The 22,641-nt window shown below is 38.5% G+C and overlaps 1 protein-coding gene across 3 annotated transcripts; it reads left to right on the top strand.

The window, feature by feature from the left end:
* The first annotated feature begins 716 nt into the window (after positions 1–716).
* Positions 717–22,365, top strand: mapk6 (mitogen-activated protein kinase 6). Of its 3 annotated transcripts, none has more exons than XM_055173735.2 (6): positions 717–890; positions 6,908–8,078; positions 17,006–17,150; positions 19,285–19,449; positions 19,610–19,811; positions 19,909–22,365. In XM_055173735.2, exons 2-6 carry the CDS (start codon positions 7,524–7,526, stop codon positions 21,032–21,034), a joined length of 2,193 nt encoding a protein of 730 aa, XP_055029710.1. In that variant the 5' UTR covers positions 717–890; positions 6,908–7,523; the 3' UTR covers positions 21,035–22,365. The 3 variants fall into 3 exon arrangements, with proteins under 3 accessions (XP_055029710.1, XP_055029711.1, XP_055029709.1); XM_055173736.2 differs by lacking the exon at positions 717–890 and adding an exon at positions 3,157–3,442; XM_055173734.2 differs by lacking the exon at positions 717–890 and adding an exon at positions 4,241–4,394.
* The last annotated feature ends 276 nt before the right edge of the window (positions 22,366–22,641 follow it).

Raw genomic sequence — 22,641 nt, 5'->3', positions numbered from 1 at the left:
GAATGGAGAGAAAAGAAAAGAGAGAGAGGGAGAGAGGAAAGAGAGATTTCTGCAACAGGACACACAATGACACTCAAGCCCCCTGTACATACGTATAACCTGTAACTTTATCAAGCCCAAGTATTTCTGTCCTGTAAACATCCAAACGTGTCCAACGTTCAAGCCGTTAATCTGGCCAGACACATAGCCCTTGCACAGAATATCAAAGTAATTCCCAAAACATTACTGTGGTGCTACCATAATACAGTAATGATATAATACAGTAACAATGCTTTGATATATGTTATGTACTATGTATTACAACGTAATTATATCCAGTTGTCGACTTGTAAAACAAAAATCAAGGTCTTTTCTGATAGTTCTGCCTGTCACTCAAAGCAACTACTACAAAATGTTGTGTGTAAACATGATAATTTATTTATCAATATCATTAAATGTATATACATAAATAGACAAATAATAAATAACTCAGTATACCAATACGTAGTGAGTTATTTTTGATATTTCTGTGTGGGCCATCTACAACAAACTATAGCTCACAAAGGTCGAATGCACTGAATAAGAAAGTAGGGTGAACTGATATAAACCCGAGAGAGGGGGGGGGGGCTGGTCTGTAATTGGAGTTGGCACTGACTTACAGAACCATAAACAGAATAAACTCCGCCCCCTTCTTTCCCAGCCTATAACAGCCCACTATGGAGCCTGAGTCCAGAAACAGAGTGCTCTACCATTCTGCCTGGACACTTTCTTTTTGTCTCTTATGGACTGCCTTTAACACCTCTGTGCTGGATACTACTTTTCTGGATACTTTATCTCACTTTATTGCATATTTGTATGGATTACTGACATAACAATGTGTTTCCAGCTGTTGTTGGATGCATTCAACCATGGTGAGTGGCACAGTCCTTCCTGTATTAACATGCAGAACATTGTAGCTAAACTTGTGACTCTTGGTGGAAGGACACTAATAAGGTGACTCTTATAAGTCCAGAACATTTCTCCTGGTGTCTTTCTCTCTTTGAGAAATATAAACTCTCGGGACGATTCGCGATGACAGGTTGGGAACGGTACCAGGAACAGGGTGCACATGGTGCACATGGACAGCTTCAGAATTTAGGAGGTGACTATGACAGGAAGGTCCTGGCATGGTTCAGTTATTCATAGCACAATGTCAAACTTTCAGAAGCAATAAGCTCTTGAATCAGCACAGTTACACATTACGCCGTTTCATCTGAACATCATTAAATGAACAGTTTTGCACTTTATGTAATTATAGTTGTGCAGTAAACAGTTATTTGGTATGAAGAGTGTTGTTTCCCTAATAAGACTCTGGAGGTTGTTTGACAGCGTGTATTCATAGACAGTAAACACAGTATGGTACACATGGCTCCTAGCAAGTTGTGAGAGGGTGTAGGAGGCTCAATGGACCATAATAACTGGATCACTGGATTATGTAAACTATAGATTATGGAAAATTCCTACATGGCTTTATTGTTTTGATCAGTAATTTCTCAGTGATGTTGCTCTCTGTCTGCAAGACGGCAGACGCTTTCATTAACAGTGCATAACAAGGTGTAATTTTTATGTGTTTCCTGGCAATCAAACCACTGAGCTTCAAAAACACATACAAAGGTTATGTGTCATCTTTCGGTTATGCAATTAATGTTGATGGTGTCAGTGTAGGCCAGGTCATGCAGTCAGCAGTACCTTGATCGCTTCAGGGAGATAACCATTAAAGCTACTGTACTGGTAGTTGTTCTGCACATGAAGCATCTTAAATGAGATACTTTGAGATTTTTGTGCAAGAGACAAGTTAAGTTCTGAAGCTTATTGCTTAGATTGTTGTGTTTGGGCAATATAAGCAATAGTAACAGTGATGGTTGCCTTAGCAACAACACTTATTTAATAATAAGATCTTTCTTTATAAATGTATAAAAAATATTACAGTTTGCCTGGTTGTATCTATTTTAAGTAAAACCCAGTATTTTCATTCAAATTACTTCACATTAAAAATTATACATCTTTGATTATGAAAGTGGATTACCTGTTTAAGGCTGTGTGATAACAGAGACAGGGCTATAAACCTGAATGCTTGACGTGTGTAAGGGAATGGCACAAATCAAGTGTTACCTAACACTCTCTGATCTCCTTCTGCATGTTACAGGTAGATACAAAGTCTGTATTATCACACCATCTGCTTGTGTTTATTTTTGTCTTCATTAAAAGTCTTCTGCAATCACAATGTTTGAGTGGGTCACACACGTGTCTTGATTTGGCACCGTTGACCTTTAAAATATTGGATGTGAACTATGACTGTGTGAAACTTCCATCATGAAATAAGGGGTAACGCTATATGAGTTACACAACATCTACTCATTACTGAGATTGGTGACATCTGAATATATCATCATATTAAAAAGTTGCAGCAAAGAATGATCAACAATCAAACAGATACAAACATATACATGCAAAAGCAGACCGAACAGGACATATGTTCTTATGATATCTCTATAAATTCGCTCAGCCAAATTGTCAACTATCAGAATTTATAGACTGCTTTTTTCCATTAAGAAAGTAAATAGGCTAACTCTTGAGTTTTGAAAATGATAGATGTGAAATCATTAGCAGAGAATAATGACATTTTGTGCTTTTTGCAAGTTAATATCCATAGTCACATCAATTTTTAATGTGTGGGAAAAGAGCAACCTGTTTTTATGTTTAAAATGAACCAAAACCTAACTATGCATAAAGTAGACAATGTATATGCTGAATTCATAAACTGAGTTTATGTCAGCGTTATAGGCATATGTACTGTATATGTGTATATTAAGAATGTTTTTATTACTTTCATTATATTTAATTGTCATTCTACTATAAACATGAATAAAAATAAAAAACTTTACAATGCGTTTTATGCACCAAAAATAAATGATGATGCAGCAAATAAATGTTAAACTTATTTATTTCATATGATGATTTGTAACAGTGATACGATGATTTGGGCTCAATTATGGCCATGCTCTGGTGTCAGTGTTACTCTAAAGCGCAGTCGTAGTGCGGCATAGACGAGCACATGGGGATTCACATGAGCGCGTAACTGATGCTGTTGCTGATGCTGCACCGCATCCACTTATTCAGCACTGGCGCAGCACATGCAGCCCTGTCCTGATACTGCTCTTCCATCTCATGCCATTTCACTTCACCAAATGTGTTAGACGTCTTTGTTACCTTATCAGCTTGTTGACATCGGATGGCGTTTAGACAGCTCGTCTGCGGTGATGTTGCAGTATCATTATGCAGTGGTGCAATGCAATCTACAGCCCACTGCTCACCTCTATATGAAGACACTCGGATAACATATAATAATAAGCATTAGGATTATTCTGGAAATAAACGAGACGTACCGGAAGGGAATATTGGGCGATTGATCAACCCTTTTGCGGTAAGTATAGATCGATCAGAACATGCAGACTATGCGATTAGTAGAATGCTAGACGATTCTCATTCATATTCAAAGCTTAATGTTGTTTCTTTTCATGTTATTGTTGTTAACATTCCAAAGGTTCTCTAAGTGACAATGTTATAGAAAAAATCTGAAAAAGTCAATGAATGCATTTATGCAACTCTTAAAATGCATGATATTTCCCAAATTAATTATATCACCGTAGACCCAGAACTATTAGGAAAGCAGTTAACTAATGTCATGTCAATAAATCTTGAATGATGGGAACATTGAGATCTGGCTTAGTCTGCCCCTACTGGCGGATTCAACGTCAGCAACAACCCATTCATTTAGAAATACAGGATGTTACAAACCGTTTTGGGACTGAACAGAACGACCCCTGCTTTATCTCTAATGAGATAAGTCAGCATCAGGAATAAGACTGAACTGCAGCTTAGGGTTCAAATATATGACACCCTGGTCATTATTTATAAAAAAAAAAAAAAATGTAAATATTTAACAGGAAGCAGACATGCGAAATAGGCTATTGCTTGACTTAGTTTAATATATTTAATTATTTATTTAATCAATGTATATCTTTAAGTTTTTATTAAATGTACAGCGACTAACCAAAGTGAGAAAGATTTTTTGTTCATTTTTATTATTTATTCTTTCATGCATTTCATGAACTCTGTGGGGCATCAAGTTGTATCTTGGGTAGTTTCAAGGGGGTTACCGAATACCGAATAAAAAGGAGTGCAACAGTGTTGCGCATGCGTGTTAACGCTTCTACAAATAGAATCGCCCTGCGCATGTGCAGCGGCGCTTTTTACCCAGGCACTTAAACATTAGAGCTGCTTCACACACAGCAGTCTGTATGGCGCGGTTGTTGCGCTCACATACCTGACCAAAAGCGGTTAGGAATAAAGCATACATGACAGACGAGAGAACAGTAAGTTTATATTTTGTGTTTTTGTTTTTATTAATAAGAGTTTCTGGTTTGAAAGTGTGTTTTATAAGGGTAAGCTGGTTATTTTTAACAGTAAAGGGTGGCGCGAGGATCAGTCGTAGGATAATAAGCTTCTTTGTTCGGGTGATGCTAAGAAGCGCCTAAAAACACGAGAGTTTAACACATAAACCCTTAAATGTCGGGTTTGTTTATTATACGAAGCTTTATTATGTGATATAAACAGCTGTATTTCAATCTTATGCGTTTTTTGTACAGTGTTTAATCTGATTTATGATGTGAATTGGTGTTGACACAAGCCCTGGTGCCGTTTGTTTTGTTTACCAGCAGTTTTATACATTGTGTATATAATATCCATTATTTTGATGTGGTTTATTGGTATTTTCACGGGATGTTTAATACAGGTCATGTTGTAATATGACCCGGCTCATGTTTAGCTTTAGCATGTAGCATAGCAGTAAAATGGAGGACAGAAACTGAAAAATCTAATTATAAAACACATCCTGACCATCTGTTAACTTTACCGCACTACCATAAAAACATCAAACTGCTATTCATTAGTTACTTTATTGTTATTGTTGTTGTTATTATTATGGTTATTGTCTCTTCTCACATACATCTGAGCCTATCATAATACTGAATTACTAATTAATCCGTGTTATAGTTTAATTTTAGTGGTTTACATTTTGTCCTAAAAATATAAGTAAATATTGTCAGTGAATGTGTTCAACGCAGTTTAAGTGTGTGGGGGACCATAACAGACTAAATCCATAACAAACACAATTATTTTGTGTTTGTTTAACACACACAAACAATATCTCTTTTATTTGTTTAAACATGACTTATAGGTGTTGTTTAAATGTCATTATATGTTTAAGTGTTTGTTGGTGGCCTCCTTTAGTTAACAAAATGGTTGGGACCCAGTCGGCCCTCATTTTCCTCACACACCGCTGCAACGTGGCTGAATCATCTGTAACCTTCAGACATAAGCTAATGTGTGCTTAGCTGGGACCTGTGTTTATCCATTACATTCATGTTACCAGCATTGTGGTGCAGTTTTTTTGTATGGGCAAACGAAATGGGAGCCCATGACATCAGATAGTTTAGAGACGTCAGAGATGGGGTACATGAACTATCACACACCAACAGAGGAAACATTGGTGAAAGGCTTACGCGGTCTTACGCAAAGCGGTTTCATTCAGAAAACCTTTTAGAAAAAATTGAGTAACATATATTTAGTGTTTCTTTGTATTTTTTTTTTTTTTAAAGTCTCAATATTCAAATAAATATTTAAAATCGTGTCAGTATTTAGTCTTGATACACTTGGGCTATGTTTACACAACTGTTATGTAGTTAAAAAAATGTTTGTGAATCATTTTACGTACACACAACAATTGTCTGCATTTATTTGAAGATGACTAAATTTGCTGTTACGTGAGCCCGGCAAAGAGATGTTGTGTAAATGAACAGTCAATTGCTTACAAGTATTCCTGTTTACGCTTGAAATTGTTAATGTTCAATAGATGAAGTCAAGTAAATTTAGGTGACGTGCACACCAAAACGTTAAAACGCGGATGAAACGCCAGGCGGATGCTGACTGTAGGCACTTGCCAGCTTTATTTTAGCTGAACGCTTTGGTAGCAATAATGTTTCTACTTTGTTTATCAGTAATTGAACGATGCCCCGTTTGGTTGTGATAGTGTCACCACTCCTCCTCCACTGTGATTGGATGGCCGAGTGAGAAGTGACATTGCTGACCTGAGCTTTTCACCCAGAGTTGAAAAATTTTAAACTCTCGGCGCTCAGCGTTGTGCACGAAAAAAAAAAGCAGAGTGCCGGCACTCAGTGTGGACAAAAACCGCCAGCTGCTGACATTTTTTTAAAGAGCAGCACTTCCATTAGAAACAATTGAAAACATATGCCGACGTAAACATTTTGTTGTGCACACTACTAGAGGTCGACCAATTTATCTTCCAGGACGATAATTTGGCAGATTTTTGGCATATTTAAAAAAATCGTCTTTGGCCAATTTTGCTGCAAAATTAGGCCGATTAATAGGCAGGCGCATCTGCGGGCACCTAAAGGGCTTGTTATAGTTGTGCTTAGGTCCTATGCCGTAGTTCCGCGTCGGTTTTCATTTATACTTTTGCGTCGTCGTCAGCTTTGACATGCAAACAAGCGCAGACCGCTGGTAGGCAGTATCTACGCGTGTAACCACAGTAGCAGTGTGACCGTCAATTACATTGGCTTAAATAGTGAAATATTTACATTTAAAATATCTGCTAATGATAAGGACATTTGATTATTATGTACAAATAGAAAATCGGCATCATATGTCAGCCATCGGCTGCCCTGATTTCTAAATATCGGAATCGGCCAGAGAAAAAAAATCATATCGGTCGACTTCTAAACACTACCTTATAAAGTACTTAAAATGAATGTAAATTCCAGTAAACTGTGCATTTTCTAAACAGTGTTTTTTCTGCTCTCTGTTGCAGGGTGTCCCAGTGTAAAATGGAGGATAGTTTTGATTGTGACTGCGGTGAGCTGGAGCCACCCGATCATTGAAAAGAAATCTTGCTGAGATCGGCTGTCCCTTCAATTTTCCCTGCATCAGGTGCTTAAAACAGGAAAAAAAGAAAAAAAAGTAGATTTATCATTTGTTTGGACCGTTAAACAATGATGCTGCTCAGGGCCAGTCATACACTGAAAATTTCTTCACTGTGACAATGGTTTTATAGGTATTGAATTACAATTTTTTTTGGTTACGTTCAGATTTTTGATTGGCCTCCAAATTCATTCCATTACGCCCCTATCAAATATTGAAATAAAGCGGAAGATCTCCCACAAACTCCGTAATAAGCTGCTAAATGTATTTTGAATGATGACATCATATTTAAGTAACATAACTAAATTGGTTCCCAACACCTCTCAGAGTACGCTGTGACAGCCAGACGGGGACACTGCAGTCCTTTAAGGCTCTTGTTTTTTTTTCTTTTCGTTAGTTTTCTCGACTAGCTATAGTAGTTGCGATCAACATCTGCTGCATATCACTTAAATCAAAAACCCTTCCTGCTATAATATCTGCACAGAGCTGCTCTGCTAGCACGAAAAATGGCCGAGAAATTTGAAAGCCTCATGAACATTCACGGCTTCGACCTGGGCCCGCGTTACATGGACTTGAGGCCGCTGGGCTACGGTGGAAACGGCCTGGTCTTCTCTGCCGTCGATACCGATTGCGACAAGCGGGTCGCTGTAAAAAAGATCGTCCTGACCGACCCTCAGAGCGTCAAACATGCGTTGCGCGAAATCAAAATCATCCGCAGACTTGACCACGACAACATTGTGAAGGTGTTCGAAACGCTGGGGCCCAGTGGTTGCCACTTGACGGAGGATGTGAGTTCCCTGACAGAGGTCAACTCCGTATACATCGTACAGGAGTACATGGAGACTGACCTCTGTAAAGTACTTGAACAGGGCTTGCTGTCTGAAGATCACGCGCGGCTGTTCATGTACCAACTGCTGCGTGGACTCAAATACATCCACTCGGCCAACGTGCTTCATCGTGACCTGAAGCCTGCCAACCTCTTCGTCAACACAGAGGACTTAGTACTGAAAATTGGGGATTTTGGACTCGCCAGAATCATGGACCCCCACTATTCCCATAAGGTATTTATTTTCCTTCTTAGTTACTTCCTTTAGTGTTAAAAATCAGTTTCTTCTTATCATTAAATAGCTTTCAAGGTGACATCTTGTGATTGTATAAGTCATCTTTGCTTTTGTTGATTTAGTGTGTTACAGGAAGTAAATCATATGACGTAGTTGCTAATAAACACTTACATTTCCTGTTACTGTGAAACCCTTTCCTGTACATTATCCTAAAGTATGTTTTCCGTATACGAAGTTGTTCCACTGTGGCAAGACTGGTTTGTGTGTTTGTGTTTACAGCAAAAAATATTAAACTATATTTTATAGTTACTTAGTCTCACATGATATTGAATCTCACAAGTGTGTTATGAGTCAAGCAGTCTGAATATAGTTTAAACTCACAGCTTTGCATACATTTTTTTTCTCTTATTTATCATTTATGTTAGTGTATGTGGTTTTTGTTGGTAGGTTGTGGGGAGTTTGTTATGGTGGTAGTTTCACTGGCTGATGTGTAGGGATTTGTGTCTTGTTTCAAGCATACACGTGTGTTACATTTTTCATCGGCTCTCTATTGTGAGGTCACGTGATCTTTATGAAAGCCAGTTTTGTACTCAGTCACCTTATTCAGAGCCAGAGCTGTTCCTGCACCATATCTATGAATAGCTGCCGTCTCTCCCCCACACATGTACCAGACTGAGTTTGTTTTACAGGGAACAAGGAAATAAAGAGACAATATCAAGCTCAGGCTTTGTAATTTCAGGGCTCTGGTCCCAGTTGCTCTACAGACTCATAAAAACGTACTTAGTTTGAAGGTCCCGTCCCATTCTGTCTGTGTTTTTGAAGCTTTGATTGTGTTTAATTTGCCCAATATAACGTGTTCATGTTTCATGTGTAAAAAACATGGTATTTTTCACACAATTTACTTATCTGTATACCGCTGTTTTCACTGTCCTAAAAACAGCTGATGTCTTCCTTGTCCTATGAAGTCCCTCCTTCAGAAATACGTATCGAGTTCTGATTGTGTAGTTTGTTTAGTGTGTTGTGAATCAATAGCAGCTTAGCTGGCTGTTAGCTTAGCTGGTGACTGATGTATTCCTGTGGGCGGAGTTTAGTCATAAAGCATTCTAGTGCCGTAATTAAAGCTGGAAGTAGAAGGCTGTAGCCAAACCGGCTGTTCACTGTAGGCTTTGAAAAACTGATTCTGTTCAAGAAAATATATGGCCTGGCAGTGAACTTTGAGCTTTATCATTTTTAGGGATGCACGATATATCGGCCGGCATATCGTTATCGGCCGATAACTGCTTATTTTTAATATTATCGGTTATCGGTCTGATAGCAAAATTAGGCCGATAAATGAAAGCCGATAAATTATGGATTATTTTGGTTTGTTGAACCACTTCACTTGCTCATTGCTGGCCATGTGGAGTTTTGATTGGTGCTTTCTGTGACATAGCACGAAGATGACACGTGTTGCGGGCTTAAGAAGAGTATGCTAGTCTAGCGCAAAGACAAGATGTCCGCGGTCTGGGAGTTTTTCATTGTGAAATTAATATGAATATTTATCGGCCTAACCGATATATATATCGGTTATCGGCCCCCAAATATAAAGAGTTATCGGTATCGGCCAATATTTCCATATCGGTGCATCCCTTATCATTTTACAGGTATTATTTATGCTATTATAGCAACATTACACACTAACTAGAGTTTAAAAAATGGTATCAGGAAGAACATGACCTTTAAGAACTAAATTGTTTTCAAATTCACATTAGCTTTTTCTTTTTAGATCAAGTACGCATAAAAGTTAAATACTTTGGGTTAGTTTTTCCAAACCTCATTGCTAGCGCTCATCAACAGTTTCTGTTGGGTTGTACTGCAAAACTGCTCTGTGCTCACTTTTGCCAACCAGTTTAAGCAGTTTTGTGCCTTGATTTATTGAGAGGGGTAATGTGTGTGTGTGTGATGTCATTTTCCTATAAAGTCAGCAGATTTAAGCCCTGGGTATGTGGGTATATAGACCGTTTCAGCAGTAACAACATAAGCAAACGTAACTTCCAGTAGACTTCCACGACTCATCAATAACAATAGAGTTGTTTTAGTGTAGTTTATTTCTGATAACAAGCAAAATACTTGTAATGCGCACGATTCTGACTCTTCCTTGCAAATGGGCTTGTAATACGTGCAGCTCTGAAATTTCCTTGTACCAGCAAGTGTGTTGTTCCCGCTTCTTGGCATGCAGGAAATTTTAGAGCGCAATGATGCGCTCGGATTAATCGCATCAGTTAAGAAGGTTGTGGTCATGATAGTGTTGCTTGTTGCCGTTGATTCTTTTTTGTCCATCAATCAAGTCACTTGTCATAAATGAGTACACTATCGTGTATCGGCAATATCAAGGGATGACGATAGGAAGATCTCAAAATGGCATATCGCCCAACACTAGTGTGTATAAAGCAAACTTCGACCTGCTGTCGCTGGTTTATATTCACAGACTTTCTGCTACTGCATTTCCTAGAATTACTTTGTTTTGAAAATCATTCAAGGAATAGTTCACTCATAACAAGTTCAACATGCCTGGCTCATGGCCTGTTTTTTTTCTAGATGCAAAGATAAACTATTCCATGGATTTAAAATGCTATAAATAAGCTATCCCCTGGCGGAGATACATTACTGTTTTCTCAGAGAGAGGGGGCTGTTTACAATTGGTATTAAGATGTGATCCGATTGATGTAAACACAAGTGGACGAGAGAGACCCATCACGTTTACACCTGGTATTTAAATCCGTCTCTTTTGTCCACTTTTGACCGCTGTCATTCAAACGCGAGCGGGAGTAATGATGAGTTTATATGGACACAAACTAATATTATGTCAGAGTCCCCTGCTTGTGTAGTAAGTAAACATGCTGTACAGTGTTTTGTACATGTTAGAGATTTCTCTGAATTTTCAGCGCAATTGGTGAAATAGGATCGCGTAACTTCACACACTTGCAAAAATGAAACTGCGGAGATCAGCCGCTTTAGTTTTATCAATGAAAGGCTAAAAATAGCGCTGTACAATGTGTTTTCTCGCCAGAAGTCAGAAAAGACATAAAACATTGTGCTTGGTACCTCAGGTTAGATAAATGGGTGGAGGGAAGGCGGTCGTGTGTGGCTGTTCGAACACATTCAACCACATGTGCATTTACACCACAAAAGCAATCCGATCGAAAGGGGTTTTGAATACCTCTGAATGTGGTTGAAAGTGGACGAGTTCAAAACGTTTTGAACACCGTTTACACCTGGCAGTAACGTAAATCACACCACCTTGCAAAGCAGTTTATTTGACAGTCTTTCAACACAAGCGCTTTGCGACAAAATCTCCTGGGCTACATACTACATTCACCTGTACGGGCAAGCACGACCTATGCGTACAAAATACACGCGGTTACAAAAATCTGCCGGTGTGCGCTGTGCGTGAAAGCTAAACTATACTTCTAGCTTTAAAGGTACAGTTGCAAAACCGCCGCAGATCAGAGTAAAGTTTTTGGTGCAAGTAAAACTTTATTATTGGACTTTAAATTGAGATGGTTCATATTTAAAAGGGAAGTTGCTTGTTTTTGGATGAACTTTGTTTTTCAAGCTTCTCTGATTTAGAAATATGACCCTGTTTGAGGTATGTGTGGTATTTACATTAGTGCCTCAACCCCTCCATTTCTCCCTCTTATTCTCTCTTTTCTTTGTCTGTGTTTGGATGCTGTTTTTCTCCGGTGTTTGATGTTTGTTGGTGTCTTTGGGTTCAGACTTGTTCTGGCTCATCTCTGCAGCCATTAAGGTTTTGTTGAGCTAGTACTCAAGGTAGTTTTCTTCAGCTGTGTGCATGTGTGTTTACTGAATGTGTCATGTGAAGACTTTGCTTTTTAAATACGGGGGACTTGTGCAGACATAAGTTGGACTGGGCATGTTTTACTCTTCAGCTCTCTCTCTCTCACATTGACCTAATTTTTTTTTTTACAGAAAATTTGTCCACAATAAGCACTAAAACCAGTCTGAATCGACTGAACTGACCCACTTTTGTGCTCTTAGAAAAACCTTAGAAATAATAATAAAAAACTGTAGTGATTTCTTATATCACAATATAGAGAAGAGAGCTACATAAGAAGGTATTATATATTTTCTGAAATAATGTGGTAATGTCACAAAGTAATAATGTTGGCAGAGCAAGTAAACTGAACTACATGCCAAGTCTTATTTTTTTTCCTTTTCTGTTAAAAGCCCCAGGTGTCGTGTGACATTTAGAGATCCCTTTTGGTTTAGTTTGAAGAGCCCCTTTTACAGTTTTTGTGAGTCATCTGCCACCTCACGCCTGTAGAGGGGCCGGATTCATTTAACATTCAAATTAGACACAGAAAATGTGTCATGACTGGTTTGGTTTTACTCGCGTGGTTAGACGGTTGTATTTCGCTGAAATGAGAGGAGTGAGAAAAGGAGGACCTCGTTGAACTTGGTGTGAGACTGCTCTCCTTTCTAAACCATGTGTTGCCCAAGTCAGCAAACACTACAGACAGAAATGTCTGGAAATAAACCCAGTTTAAACACTGCTGGTAAACATGTTCTTTAAAGTTGTGTATGAAAGACAAATTACACCAATTTCAGTGTTAAATGAAAGGTTGATGTCCGAAATGTCCCCTAGTTTTTGTGTAGGTGTTATATCATGTAATTGTTGCTGTTTGCAAGCTGTCAGTATTAAAATCCTGACACTTGTTGGTTAAGGTTTGCTTGTTGAGCAGTGTGCAAAGAGTTGCACCTTAATTTTACTATGTGGACAATAAAATGTGTACAGACGTGATTAAAATGATGTGTCTTCATTGTGGTGTAAAGCAGTGGTTCTCAAACTGGGTGCCCCTGAGATGGTGCCAGTTTAATGACATTTTATAAAATACATTAATTACACAGATTTCATAATACATTAAAGGTGGAGTCCATGATGTTTGAAAGCCATGGAAAATCTTAAATGGAATAGTAAGAAACAAAGTTGGAAGGACAGGATGCCCAGTCTATTTTATGACAAAGAATAATGTAAACATAAGTGACAAGGAAAAAATTGCTAATGAATTTAATGAGTTTTTTGTAAATGTTGGTCCCAGTCTGGCTGGGGAGATTGAAGACATTGGAAGTAGAAGTAAAACATTAAGAGAGACGGGTAAGGTGAATAAACAATCAATGTTTATAAGAGGAACAAATGGGAAAGAAATAATTGACATTGTTAAATCATTTAAAAATAAGAAGTCAACTGATTGGAACGATATGGATATGTCTGTAGTTAAACATATTATTGAGTGTATTGACAAACCACTGGAACATTTATGTAACTTGTCCCTACAAAAAGGCTTATTTCCTAAAAAAATGAAAATAGCTAAGGTTATACCCATATATAAAACTGGAGATAGACATAGTTTTTCAAATTATAGGCCTGTTTCTTTGCTTTCACAGTTTTCAAAAATATTGGAAAAGTTATTCTACATAAGATTAAATGATTTTGTTATAAAATACAACATAATAAGCAATCAACAATATGGGTTTAGAAGAAACAGAACAACCTCACATGCATTAATAGAATTGGTGGAGAAAATATCCAATGCAATAGAAAATAAACAATACACAGTTGGGGTTTTCTTAGATCTTAAAAAAGCATTCGACACTGTCGACCATGACATCTTACTAGAAAAACTACAAAAATATGGAGTAAGAGGAGTAGCTCACTCTTGGATAAGTAATTACTTAAAGGAAAGGTATCAATATGTACAAATAGACAATTGCAAGTCACAAAGGTTGCAGGTGACATGTGGGGTTCCCCAAGGCTCTGTGCTGGGCCCATTGCTTTTTTTGTTATATATTAATGATATATGTGAGGTTTCCAAAGTATTACAATTGATATTATTTGCTGATGATACAAATGTATTTTGTTCTGGTGATAATCTGAAACAACTTTTGGATACAATGAAAAAAGAAATGGTATTGCTAAAAGACTGGTTTGATTTGAATAAATTAACATTAAATACAAGCAAAACGAAATTTATTGTGTTTGGTAATCGTTTATCAAACACAATAAGTAAACTAATGATTAATGAAGTTGAAATAGAAAGGGTGTCAACAATTAAATTTCTTGGGGTGGTTATAGACAATAACCTAAATTGGAAGCCCCATATATCTTATATTAAGAATAAGATTTCAAAGTCTGTTGCAATATTATATAAAGCCAAAGATTTCTTAAATGAAAAATCATTATACACACTGTATTGTTCCCTAGTGCTTCCATACATTATTTATTGTGTGGAAGTTTGGGGAAATACTTATAAAACAAATATCAATCCAATATTTCAACTGCAAAAGAGAGCAATACGAATCGTGAAGAAAACCAACTATAGGGAGCCAACAAACTCCCTATTTATTGAATTAAAGGCTCTAAAGCTCAAAGAATTAGTAGAACTAAAAACATTACAAATCATGTATAAAGCAAAAAAACAACAATTGCCAGAAAGTATCCAAGGGTTGTTTACAGTAAGAGAATGTCAACATGACTTAAGAGGAGATTGTGTATTTAAAAAGAAACAAGTGAGGACCAACGCAAAATACCATTGCCTGTCAGTAAAAGGTGTAAATCTATGGAACAGCTGTGATGAGGAATTAAAAAAATGTGGGACACTTAGTAAATTAAAGAAATTATTTAAAAATAATGCACTGAAACTATATGAAACTAGTTAAAAAGAGATATGTGAACAAGTTGATTTTTTGAATTTTGGATTATGAAACTGTACGCATAGGCAAAATTAATGTTTACAATTTTATCAGTATTTGATTGATAACATGGTATAGGGTAATACATTTTTTTATCTTATTATTTTTATTTTATGTTGTTAAAATATGATGTTTAAAAAGGGTAGGCATTATAAGCAAGGGCTTCAGCCTACACCTGTTTCAGACTGAAGCAGATATTTGGTTGCTTGCTAGCTCAACTGTGTTAGCTCAACTGTGTGTGTTGTTGACTGTCAGTCTGAAATAAATCATTCATTCATTCATTCATTCAATGTTGATATTTGAAATCACCTAAACAAACATGCCCCTACCCCAATAGAATCTGGACCTTCTGTTGATAGACCCGCCCCACACATACGCAACCCGGCAAGTATGTGGGTTAGTAGACACACTCCTTACTGCTGATTGGCTATAAGTGTGTTTTGGTAGTCGGCCCGTCTCCTTTTCCAAAGCGTTTTTCAAACATCGTGGACTCCGCCTTTAAACATCAGAAAAATAAAACTACGTAACCAACAGCACTAGATTGTTTCAATAAATATGTTTTGTTTAATTCAAATTTTAAAGTTTTATGTCATAAATTTTCTTTGGAGGGCCATAAATGGATACACTGTACACAAGGGGTGACCTCATGCTGAAAAAGTTTGAGAACCACCAGTCTAAAGTATAAGAAATCTGCATGGGCTCTTCTGACTTGGGACAACCCAGAACAACCTATCAGCCATGTAGCAACACTCTAGTTACCTCTTTTTTTTTAATTATTCGAGAGATGATGATTTTCTCAATGGTTCAAGTCTGGTTTCTTGAAATAGGCAGAGGTCTAATTTTAGTCTTTTATCAGAATTGTCTCACGGTTATGATCTGAATGCGTGTAATCCACTTCCAGGGAATTGTGTCTCAATGCATTACGTAACCCCACACAAGACCAGTTACGCAAAAACTGTGCCGACTGTTTCATAAAGGAATAGTCTACTCATTTTCAATATTAAACTATGTTATTACCTTAACTAAGAATTGTTGATACATCCCTCTATCATCTGTGTGCGTGCACGTAACGCTGGAGTGCGCTGCGACACTTCGATAGCATTTAGCTTAGCCCCATTCATTCAATGGTATCAAACAGAGACAAAGCTAGAAGTGACCAAACACACCAACGTTTTTCCTATTTAAGACGAGTAGTTATACGAGCAAGTTTGGTTGTACAAAATAAAACGTAGCACTTTTCTAAGCGTATTTAAAAGAGGAACTATATTTTATGGCGTAATAGCACTTATGGGAGCACTTCGACTCGGCGCAGTAACACCCTCCCTCTCCCATTATGAGAGTGAGAAGGGGAGCGGACTTTTCAGGCGAGTCGAAGTACTCCCAAAAGTGCTACCACGCCACAAAATATAGTTCCTCTTTTAAATCCGCTTAGAAAAGCGCTACGTTTTATTTTGTACCACCAAACTTGTTCGTATAACTACTCGTCTTAAATAGGAAAAACGTTGATGTGTTTGGTCACTTCTAACTTTATCTCTAAATGATACCATTGAATGAATGGGGCTAAGCTAAATGCTATCGAAGCGCTCCAGCGCTTACGTGCACGCACACAGATGATAGAGGGATGTATCAACAATTCTTAGTTAAGGTAATAACATATTTTAATATTGAAAATGAGTAGACTATTCCTTTAATGTTCTTCCAAACGTCTGTGCTTGTTGTAGGTCACTGGTTGTTTGTGTGTTTGTGATGGATAGTGTGTACAATGGAGGTTATGCATCAAGCGAAAACGTGTGGATGCTGTAAGCATGTGACTCTGTTGTGTGATATGAGAATTGCGACACGTGCGTGTGTTGCTTTGTGAATTTTGTGCAGGTAGACATGTGAAAGTGGGCCATGCCTTTGTGCTAGTAGTCCTGTTTTCAGTCTCAGAAACCCTTTGGGACAGCTCTCCTGAGTGTTTTATACAGGTTATGTGGTGCCTGACCTTGTCAATGAATGAGAGAGAACATAATGAACGTGTTATGAAGTTGTTATGCAATATGGGATGTTATGTCAGGTTCATTTATGAATTATTGATTTGGCAAAGCTCTGTTTATGCAGTTACATTGTTCACTTCATATAACATCAAATATAAAATATTATGCATTTTTAATGTCATCTCATTTTTAATTTTTTAGGGGCATCTCTCTGAGGGTCTCGTCACTAAATGGTACCGTTCTCCTCGTCTGCTCCTCTCCCCAAATAACTACACCAAAGCCATCGACATGTGGGCTGCCGGGTGCATCTTTGCCGAAATGCTCACCGGAAGGACACTCTTTGCAGGTATTTAAACATTGTGTATTTAATCTTGTAGTGCTGCAGTTTGTCTCTCCTATATGTTTTTTGGTCTCTTATCTAAGCTTGCACACACCATTAAGGTAGTGGAAGGTCATTTCCTGTATTCTTGATATAAGTTTAAACTGGGCCAAGGTTTTTCAACGGTAGCAAAGAGCTTCTTATGTAAACTCAAACAAAATGGAAACTAGTGCAGGGTGATTGCATAAAGGTCTTGCTTTAGTTCCATTTGGTCAAAATTGAGTTAGGGGTTGAAATGGGCTTTGTGAGATCTGTTGTGTCTTGTGACAAAGTCTCCTGGTTCAATTTTGTCCCAATTTTGTGTGCCAAAATTGCAGTAACATGTTTGACTGGCTGGTGTAAAAAAAACTTTAAAGGGCATTTTTCTCGATTTCAGTGTTTGGTTACTGCACTTAGCCTTTGTAGGGCAGTATAGCCGTGTCCCAATTCAAGGGCTGCAACCTTATAAGCATGCGACCTTAAAAGGTGAGCACTCAGTCTTTCAAGGTGAAAGCCTCAGAGTCCGCGAAGAGAACTGAAATGAGACGGTCTAGCCTTCGGAGGACCATAATTTACACGCGTCCACCGCGCCTGTCAGCAGGACACAGCGGAGACGTTTCTGACTTAAATATGGAATCAGAAAAATATTAATTTATTTTTAGAAAATGTCACGTTGATATAGATTAAACTATTCAACAGTATATCAAATTAATCAACCTTAGAAATATACGCAACATAAAAAGAATAATATTAACACACAACATAACTTATAATACTAAAACGGTGACAAGAAAAATGTTTTCTGATAAATACACTTTTATTTAATTAAGGTTTTAATTGTTTATTTTAGAATATCCATCCATTATATGCAGCCGTTGCAGGCGCGCAATGACTCTTGGGATATCCTCTTCTGTTAAAGATCCATTCGTTCTATCCTTAACAGCGCAGAGAAATGAGGATGCATTTTGAGGCTTCATTCTAAGCATCCCTTGAATTGGGACGGCCTTACTAGCCTCAAGTCGCGCTGCTGTGACGCACTAGGCCTTAAAATACGTCCTTAGAAGGTCACAGCCTTTGAATTGGGACACAGCTTATGTCACTAATAAGAAAATAATGCAATTGTCTAAACAATAGAACAGGGTTCCCATGGGTGATAGAATTTCTGGAATATCATGGAATTTAAAAGTTCTTTTCCTGACATTAAAGTCAGGGAACTTTTTTGACGAAGTCATGGAATATCAGGGATTTTTGTTTAATGCTATACATTTTAACTTTCTGTTAAATGGGCCATGGCATGAAAATGTTAGCATTGCCACTTTGTAGGTGTGAGCAAAAAATAGGTCATTGAACTTTGGCCCTCTTTATGATGTCATAAGGAGCTCTTATTATAATAATACCGCCCCCTTAATTAAACTATTATTATTAAATTATATAAATTATTGACCGCACAGTTGATTTTGAATTGCATCAAACCACCATCATTTTGATCCGTGTTTGCACTTCATCCCATCATTGACATTTTAAATGACACACCCAAAATGACACATTTTTGCTCACAAAGTGGCAATGCTAACATTTTCATGCCATGGGCCCTTTAATCAAAATTAATCCACTTGTTACCTTGATGTAAGTAGTACCATTTCTGGTGCATGCCTCTGCTGACTACAGTTTAAACCGTTTATTCATTTCACCCATTTAGATACATTTTTATAAACTCAAAGTGTACACTACATTATCCAGGCTCATGGCATCCTGTACATAGGTCATGGACATGCAGCTTTTTAGTCAGTGAAAGTCAGTGAATTTGACTTAGAGTGGAAACCCTGAAACAATGATAAAATATATTAAGGTACTCTTTCTGGTCAATAAAGTATGTTGCAGAAAAATGTTACTTAAAGTACATTAGGGTGTGAAAATTCTATGTAAATGTACTTAAGTATAATGTGTGGAAACACTGTGGTTTATTATTAGTTGAGTGCCTCCCCCATGTTGACCAAACACAAACACGTACACCGAAATAGATCATCTTTCAATGAACTGCTGTTTAATATTGGCAGTGTTTTTGCTGTGACAGTTTTTTCTTGTTTAATAAACGTGTCTGTCTGTCTGCGTGCGTTTTCAGGCGCCCACGAGCTGGAACAGATGCAGCTGATTCTGGAATCTATTCCGGTTGTCCATGAAGAAGACAGATTGGAACTCCAAAGCGTTATACCTGTCTTTATCAAGAGTGACATGTCAGAACCACACACGCCGCTTGCCCAGTTACTGCCTGGTGTCAGCCCTGAGGGTAAGCTTTTAAACATATTCACAAAAACGACTTCAATTTTTTTTTCAGCAACATAGTCCTGAGTTTTTAATAATGATCCACCAGAGTAGCAACTTGAAAATGAGCAAAAGGAAATTTGTGTAGCAGCATAAATCACTATTGTGTATTTTCCTCTCTTTAGCCTTGGATTTCTTAGAGAAGATTTTGACCTTTAACCCCATTGACCGGCTGACCGCAGAAGAGGCCCTGGCTCACCCGTACATGAGCGATTACTCCTATCCTCTAGATGAACCCGTGTCCTTGCATCCTTTTCACATTGAAGATGAAGTTGACGACATCTTACTCATGGACGAGAGCAACAGTCATATCTACAACTGGGACAGGTGATGGGTTTATACCTGAGTTAACATTCCAACATCCATAGGGATGCATCTCTCGGTGGATGTTTTTTTAATGTTTGCGCTTCTCTTCCTACCGCAGATATCACGACAGCCAATTCTCTGATCAAGACTGGCATCTGCACAGCACCCACGAGCTGGAGGACGTACAGCGTGATCCCCGAGCCATGTCTGACGGCACAGACGACGAGGTGGTCCAGGTTGACCCGCGCAAATACATGGACGGAGAGTGCGAGAAATTCCTAGAGGATCCATCGTTCGACCTCCCGTCGGAGCACTCGTGGGAACAGGAAGATCACCATGAGAACAAGTACTGCGAGCAGGAGTGTGGCTACACATGCAACTACAAAGCCGTGTCCCCGTCCTACCTGGATAATCTTATTTGGAGAGACAGCGAGGTGAACCACTACTACGAACCAAAGCTCATCATCGACCTCTCCAACTGGAAAGAGCAACACAGCAAAGAGAAGATCGACAAAAAGGGCAAGACCAAGTGCGAGAAGAACGGCCTGGTCAAGGCCCAGATCGCTCTGCAGGAAGCGACCCAGAACCAAACCGCGGCCGAAAAGGACCGCGTGCAGGAGAAACACCAGAACCACAACCAGGGCTTTGATTTCGACTCCTTCATCGCCAGCACCATCAAACTCAGTCTGCAGCCGGAACCCGGTGACGTGGACCTCCTGAACGAGTTAAACACCTCGGTTTCTCAGCTGGACACCCGCATCCCCGGCGGCTCCTTGTCCAAGTCCGTCAGTCAGGAGAAAGAGGAGAAGTGTCTGGTGAACCTGGCTCAGCTTGGCGTCTGGTCGCCTTGTCCCTGGGACAGTTTCACGGGCGACGGCGTCAGCGAGAGCTGCCTGATCGACGAGGCCTGCTGGGATGTCCGCAAAGACGAACAGCTCCAGAAGGAGAACAGCGGCTGTCAGAGCAGTTACCTGGACCGGCTCTTTAGCAAACGCGAGGAGGTGGAGTCCGAGGTTCAGTCGGGTCCCGATGAAGTGTCCTCCCCGGAGGAAGAAGACTTCATATCACGGGGCACCGAGATCGTCCTTAACATGCAGCTAGAGTCTCTGGCCATTCCGGGGTTCGATGGAGCGGCCGACATTCCTCTGAAATCCATCCAGGCCACGCTGACGCCCTCTGCTGTTAAGCGCTCTCCTCAAATCGCCCACAAAACCTACAGCAGCATTTTCAAGCATTTGAATTAAACCCCACCCGTTCAAAGCAGAGTCCAGCTTATTTTTTATAGAGTTATGTATTTCTGTACTTGAATCATTTCATATCTTTTTACATATGGTTACTTTTTAAGGAAACGTTTATTTCTTTGTTTTTTATCTGTGGATTAAACGTAGATGAATTCAGTTTGTAAATTCGTTCAAAGTGCTGGACTGTGTTTCCACACATATTGGCCCTCTAATTTTCTGTTTCAGAAATAATCAAATAACTAATGGCATGACATTTGCACACATTGTACTGTAGATTCGGATACAGGATAGGGAAAGACAGAGGAACGACTGTTAAACAGAATTTGTTGGTTTATTTGATGTAGGCAAAGGAACAGAGGAAATGAGGGTGGGATAATGCACTAACCGTGTGGGAGACACCGTCACTGACATCATAATGTGACCTTCTGACTGACAGCCAATAGGAGACACACAAGCAGTGCATCTTTGCCTTCTCTTCCTGTCGTTTTATGACTATGGCTATTTATTTATTAGATTTTTGTTTTTCCATCTCGTTTCTATTGAAAGCAAAGCCTCTGGCCGTTTCGTTCGTAATGTGTAAACTTTCTCAAACACGATGCCAGCATGGAAAGCGTTAACCGTAGGTTTGTAAAGGCGTTATCTACCTCAAGGTAACAGCAGAAGGTTCTGTCTCCCAACTGTAGTGCTTTATTTAATGAAACACTTGCCCTCTCGTTAATGTAGTCCACTCGGCGTCTATTTTCATTTTGCATTTGCCATAGTGAAGTGTTAAGACCATTATTTATTTTTAGCAGATGTGAGATATTTATTTTAAGAACGTTGTAATTTTTTTTTATGTAAGTCATTGGACTTCCATTCTGGTCTGTCTTGGCGCTCTGTGTTTGTTTAGATGTGGGTGATCGCTCATCCTTTTGAGTTCATGATGCTCTCCCAAGTTCCAGCATTTCTTATCAAAAGGATTCACCATAAGGATTTTTTTTAACTTGTAGGTGCTCTGTACGAGTGGATGATGCTTTACGGCATTTTATGCGCCTAAAGTCTTAATTTTCCTTTTTTATATATTATAATTATTGTTAGAATTGTGTGCATGGAAGAAAACCAATGGAAGGTACATTAAAATGAAGTTAATGGTGAAGTATATTGTAAGTCATTAATTTTATTTTAATTGTATGTTTTTATTATAAAAAAATTTGTTCCAAGAAAGCATGGTTGAATTAGGTTCGGATATAGCATGTAGAGCATTTAAAGAGTTTTTTTTATTTTGCTTTTAAGTGCTGGTTTACATTATCATTTGTTCCACTGTAAAATAACATCAATAAAATGGCCAGCGAATATCTTGCTGTTGTCTTGACTGTTTTTTGGGGGGAAATCCACACGGGCAGAAATATGTTAATATTGGGTACATTTTGAGAGGGGTTTCCCTTTGTGAGTGCACATCTGTGCCAGTCATTAAACTATAAGGGAAATGTTTCACAAACATTGCATCATAATTCACTGATCTAGAACCACAAGTTCATGCTTCTGACCTTTTACAAAAACACTACAGGAATCCTGTCACATCCATGCCCAGAAACCATTGGGAACAATAAGGTTATCAACGCGGTAAAGAG

Source organism: Misgurnus anguillicaudatus, chromosome 15 (assembly GCF_027580225.2).
Source record: "Misgurnus anguillicaudatus chromosome 15, ASM2758022v2, whole genome shotgun sequence".
In the NCBI taxonomy this organism is placed as follows: Eukaryota; Metazoa; Chordata; class Actinopteri; order Cypriniformes; family Cobitidae; genus Misgurnus; species Misgurnus anguillicaudatus.
Note: the sequence above shows the minus strand (reverse complement) of the source record. Positions and strands in the feature narration are given on the sequence as shown.